The sequence below is a fragment of the Triticum urartu genome, unplaced genomic scaffold, assembly GCF_003073215.2.
Source record: "Triticum urartu cultivar G1812 unplaced genomic scaffold, Tu2.1 TuUngrouped_contig_7299, whole genome shotgun sequence".
NCBI classification, from domain to species: Eukaryota; Viridiplantae; Streptophyta; class Magnoliopsida; order Poales; family Poaceae; genus Triticum; species Triticum urartu.
Genome location: NW_024118131.1, coordinates 1,009 through 6,316, shown reverse-complemented (window position 1 = coordinate 6,316; position 5,308 = coordinate 1,009). Strand labels below are relative to the sequence as shown.

Genomic DNA, 5,308 nt, shown 5'->3' with positions numbered 1-5,308 from the left:
AGGGACAACTTCAAAAGAGTACAAGATATTTTCAGTCTCTGACAATTCCCTTGAAACTTTTTAACCCTCAGATCCCATATATAGTGTTAAAGAATAACCTAAATTTTAATCCACTGTGCACATAATTTTTTCTACCTTGTTTTGGATGAGATTTGTCTCCTTGGGTTGGGTTCTCCATGACCATTTCTTATAGCTTTATATGGTCCCCAACCTTGAAAGTAGTAAGCATTACATGATTAGAATTACTATGATAATTCAATGGTCACACCTCTCCAAGTCCTCATAGGACTTTATCGTAAATAAGAGTATCCTTTCTCAACATAAACTGTAAAAATTATTGAACGGCTTAGTTCAAGATATTATAACTTGTATGTGATCCTTTACAGGTCGGGCCAATGGACTGGGCTAAATTTTGTAGGAATTCCATATAGGCCACTGTACGTGTATGGGTACAAACAAGGAAATGATCCAATCCTGGGAATGTACTTCACTTACACTGCAACAAATACATCTCTGCAGAGGTTTGTTGTTGCGCCAGATGGCAGAGACGTCTGCTACATGGTTAAGAAGTCTACACAGGAGTGGGAAACTGTGTGGGTGCAACCGTCAAATGAGTGCGAGCGTTATGGTGCATGTGGTTCAAATGCGATATGTACGGTGGTGCAAGATGGGAAGGCAAAATGTACCTGCATGAAAGGTATGTCTTTGACTCTTGGTGCAATTTCTTTACAAAATCAGGTTCCACTCTTACTTGTTTCCAGTAAAAGAGGAACTGTCTTGTTCCTTACACAATTGGGTGAACTTCCTCTCTTGTTCACCGGCACAACTGACTATAAGTTGCAGTTAGGACCCTAAAATAGGAAGCATGGACGTTGTCACTGCTTATTTTGACATCTCAAGCCCTTTCATACATGTTTACAGAAGTATATGCTTCACAAATTAGTCACCTTTTCCTTTCTTGCCCTTTTTCCTTCAATAGGTTTTAAGCCAAAGTTAGCAGATGAGTGGAATGCAGGAAATCGGAGCCAGGGTTGTGTTAGAAACCCACCTTTGGACTGTCAGGTGAACAAAACTGGAGATGGATTTCTCTCTATCCCGAATGTCAAGTGGCCAGATTTTTCATACTGGGTATCTGGTGTGACCGATGAGTATGGGTGCATGAATACCTGCCGGCAAAATTGCTCATGTGGTGCCTATGTCTACATGACTCAGTTGACGGGGTGTCTACATTGGGGTAATGAACTGATGGATGTTTACCAGTTTCAGGCTGGGGGTTATGCCCTAAACCTCAAGCTTCCTGCTTCTGAGTTAGGTAAGTGATGAAGATTATCTAAAGAATAAAGTTTATATATGCAGTTATTCACGCTACCATATTTTCTCACCTTTGACTTACCATGTTTATGTTGGGTTATGCTGTTCCTTCATTAGCAGGTTCACATATCGCAGTTTGGAAAATAGCCGCAATAGCATCTGCCGTGGTGCTATTTGTTTTGTTAGCTTGTCTCTTTTTATGGTGGAAGCGTGGAAGAAATATCAAAGGTGAGGTTCCTTGGATTTGGCTCAATGATTTATAGTCTAACGAAAGCTCACCTGATTCTTCTGTTGCCCTCCGTAGTTGTCTGCACAAGACTGCATTCTCTTGTGGTGCTAATCAGTATAGTCAAGTGTACCTAACTAGTTCCACGAATTCATTACAGATCATAAATAGGAAAAAAATATATCAGTTTTTACCCCTCAACTCTTGTAATGGTAAAAACTCAGGTCAACCAATAAGTAGGGGAGGTAGAAAAGGGAGACCTGAAACCAATGTGGTAGAAGCTTGAGAACTATTTTTTGCCTTGATTAGCAACGTAAGCCAAATCAAGAATCAACCATGATTTGATCGTGATCAAATCAGCTGATCATGATCTGTACAAATCAGTACAGATTATTTACTTCTACCTAGATACTAACCCATTCTTAACAGTACACATGTAGGGGTGATCACGGTTCATGTGGCACCTTGTTATGCCAAAACCACTGGCCACATTTGACTGGTCTAAGAGGGTAATTTGTCAAAATTAGCAGGCAAGGGTGTCATCTGTAATTTGTTTGGCTTTAGAGTCAAAGATGAAATCTAGAAATTTATAGGCGTTGCGGGGTAAAAAGGACTTGTGCCTTGGGAGAAACCATGCTGCCAAGCTGTTGTGAAGACTGCTAAAATGGATCTAGCTGTGAACTATTAGCTGTAGTAATTAGTCTCAGTTTCTAATATAAATGGACTCTTGGAGGCAAGTATAGTGCTAACTGGTATTCTGGGGCAGATGCAGTGCACAGAAGTTGGAGGAGGTCAAGACGTTCATCTACCAGATCTCAGCAAAGTGCTGGCATGCTGGATATCTCACATTCGATTCCTTTCGACGATGAAACGGAGGACGGAAAAAATCATGAACTCAAAGTACTCTCCCTGGACCGCATCAAAGCTGCTACTGGTAGTTTCAGTGAATCCAACAAGCTTGGGGAAGGTGGATTTGGCCCGGTTTATATGGTACGAGTGATACTATCATGAATCTTTGTACTCCCTCTATCCGGAATTACTTGTAGTAGAAATGGATATATCTAGATGTATTTTTAGTTCTAGATACGTCCATTTCTATCCATTTGTGCGACAAGTATTTCGGGACTGAGGAGTATCATACTTGTTTTTTTTTCTTGTGGGCCAGTATTACACTGTACTTGGCTTGATGCAAGTTAATACCATGAATCACTTCAGGGAACATTACCTGGTGGAGAAGAAGTAGCTGTGAAGAGGCTTTGTAAGAACTCAGGTCAAGGCCATGAGGAGTTCAAGAATGAGGTCATACTGATTGCAAAGTTGCAGCACCGGAATCTTGTCAGACTATTAGCCTGCTGTATACAGGGAGAAGAGAAGATCTTGGTTTATGAGTACATGCCTAACAAGAGCCTCGACGCATTTATCTTTAGTACGTACCATTTCCATTCATCCTCATTCCTCTAGATGAACAAATATACTGATTGGATTGTAATTACTGTGGGCGAACAGATCCTGAAAAGCGAGGTCTCCTAGACTGGAGGACAAGGTTTGATATCATCGAAGGTATTGCTCGAGGACTGCTATATCTCCACCGGGACTCAAGGCTACGTATTGTTCATCGTGATCTCAAGGCCAGCAACATTCTCCTAGACACAGACATGAACCCCAAAATATCAGATTTCGGAATGGCAAGGATTTTTGGAGGGGATGAAAACCAGTTCAACACGAACCGTGTGGTCGGAACATTGTACGTGCATTTCTCATAGACCCTGTGACCACTGGAATATTACTGCTGCATTACATTAAGTTGGGTTTTCCTTTTGCAGCGGCTACATGTCCCCTGAGTATGCCATGGAAGGCATTTTCTCGGTCAAGTCCGATGTCTATAGCTTCGGAGTTCTGATCTTGGAGATCATTACAGGGAAGAGGGCTGTCAGCTTTCATGGCCAGCAGGAGTCCCTAAACATCGCGGGATATGTAAGCGCATGCGTATCCCATATGCCGCACCCATCCTGACATTTCGTTTATTTGTTTCCTCATGGCTCGAGTTTGCAACCATTTTCCAGGCATGGCAACAATGGAACGAAGACAAGGGCGAGGACATGATCGACCCGTTGATAAAACCGTCGTGCTCGATTCGACAGGTCCTGAGGTGCATCCACATTGCATTGCTATGCGTGCAAGATCATGCCCAAGAGCGTCCGGACGTGCCCGCGGTCATCCTGATGTTGAGCAGTGACAGCTCCAGCCTTCCCATGCCGAGGGCGCCCACCCTGATGCTCCGTGGCCGTGCTCTTGAGTCGAGCAAATCAAGCGAGAACGAGAGGAGCCACTCCATTGGTACCGTATCAATGACACAGTTGCATGGAAGATAGCATAGCAGGGACAGTATATACTGAAGATATCATGTCTTTCTTTTTCTCCAAATGTTATGTTGCAATGCTGGTGTTTTCTGTAGAGTAGGACGTGGGCAGTTTGAGGAAGCCCAATGTGTACGAAAAAAGATATTCATTTCTGTCATCTGTAAAGTCGGAATGAAGGTCCATTCTCAAGTTTAGTTACGGCTAGCTACGGGCATGACTATGACTGAAAGCGACCCAGATCTCTAACTTGACGGCGATGGCTCGGCTGTACTCGTGTATATGATCTACATTTCCTTGTCTGGACATGGATCAAACGTGAACCTCCATATAAAAGCATCAGTTCTCTATTTAGGCTCGAAGTTTATTGCCTGCTCACGTTGTCGACACTCTACCGGGATCCTTTATTTCTCTTTTGAAGCCGAGGCAAGAATTTTGCCTATTTTTTGTCAGTTGTTAAGAAGACGACGCCCCAGTTTATCTGCAGAGAATTTACCCTAATGTTTGTATTTTAGCACGGTTCAGAGGTAAAATGCTAACGTGGCAATCAATTAAAGAAGAGATAGGGGTGTTGCATTTTACTGAGCATCTCCAACGGTCTTTGTATTTGTGGCTAGGATTGCTAAAAGCTGGAAATATAGCAACTTGGCTCAAAAATGTTGCTCCAACAGCCTTTGTACCCCCCTCCTCCCCCCCCTATATTTGCACCCACACTTGGTACATTTGCAAAGTGGAGAGACGCTTGCTATAATTTTTAGCAGCCCAGTTTTTGTGGTCCCCCACATCCCTTTGTTCCATTGACAAGTGGACCCCATCAGCCCCTAGATTCCCGCTGCCCCGGGCCTTGCACATGTCCCCACATATCATTGATAGGCTTTCTAAATTCTATAGCAATGATGGGGTAATCTTCTCTTTCCTTTTGCTATACCCAGTTTTTAGCAAGTCAGAATAGCAATGTTGTAGGAGATGCTCTTAGTTCCTAAATACTACTATAAGTCATTTGAGGTTTCAATAAGGGACTACATACTGAGCAAAACGAGTGAATTTACACTCTAAAATATGTCTATATCATCTAATGTAGTTTGTATTAAATATCTAAAAAGACTTATATTTAAAAACGGAGGGAGTATTAGATATACGGTCTTAGAGCATCTGCAACCGGTCTTGACTAATTATTTTTTCGACAAAGGGTGAATTTTATTGACTCAAAATGAAGCATCAAGAGAATACACACACAATAAGCACACACATGGCCTCTGTATAACTAAGATGCACACAACCAACACTAACGCGCACACACAAAAGAAGAAAAAAAGAACACACCGACAAAGAGCAAAGTCATACAAAAGCCGAGCTATGCCTAAGCGAGAAAAAAGAATCTTTGAAAGATCAAAGCAATGGTCGATAAACTACA

The 5,308-nt window shown here is 42.3% G+C and overlaps 1 protein-coding gene across 1 annotated transcript; it reads left to right on the top strand.

The window, feature by feature from the left end:
- Positions 1 to 386: 386 nt before the first annotated feature.
- Positions 387 to 4,091, top strand: LOC125531504 (G-type lectin S-receptor-like serine/threonine-protein kinase B120; the record flags this gene model as incomplete). Its single annotated transcript, XM_048695893.1, is given in 8 exon segments — positions 387 to 697; positions 980 to 1,312; positions 1,429 to 1,539; positions 2,304 to 2,527; positions 2,753 to 2,963; positions 3,044 to 3,281; positions 3,361 to 3,511; positions 3,601 to 4,091. Coding segments are annotated over 8 exon segments (1,888 nt in total), but the record flags the coding sequence as incomplete, so codon positions are not given.
- Between the last annotated feature and the right edge of the window lie 1,217 nt (positions 4,092 to 5,308).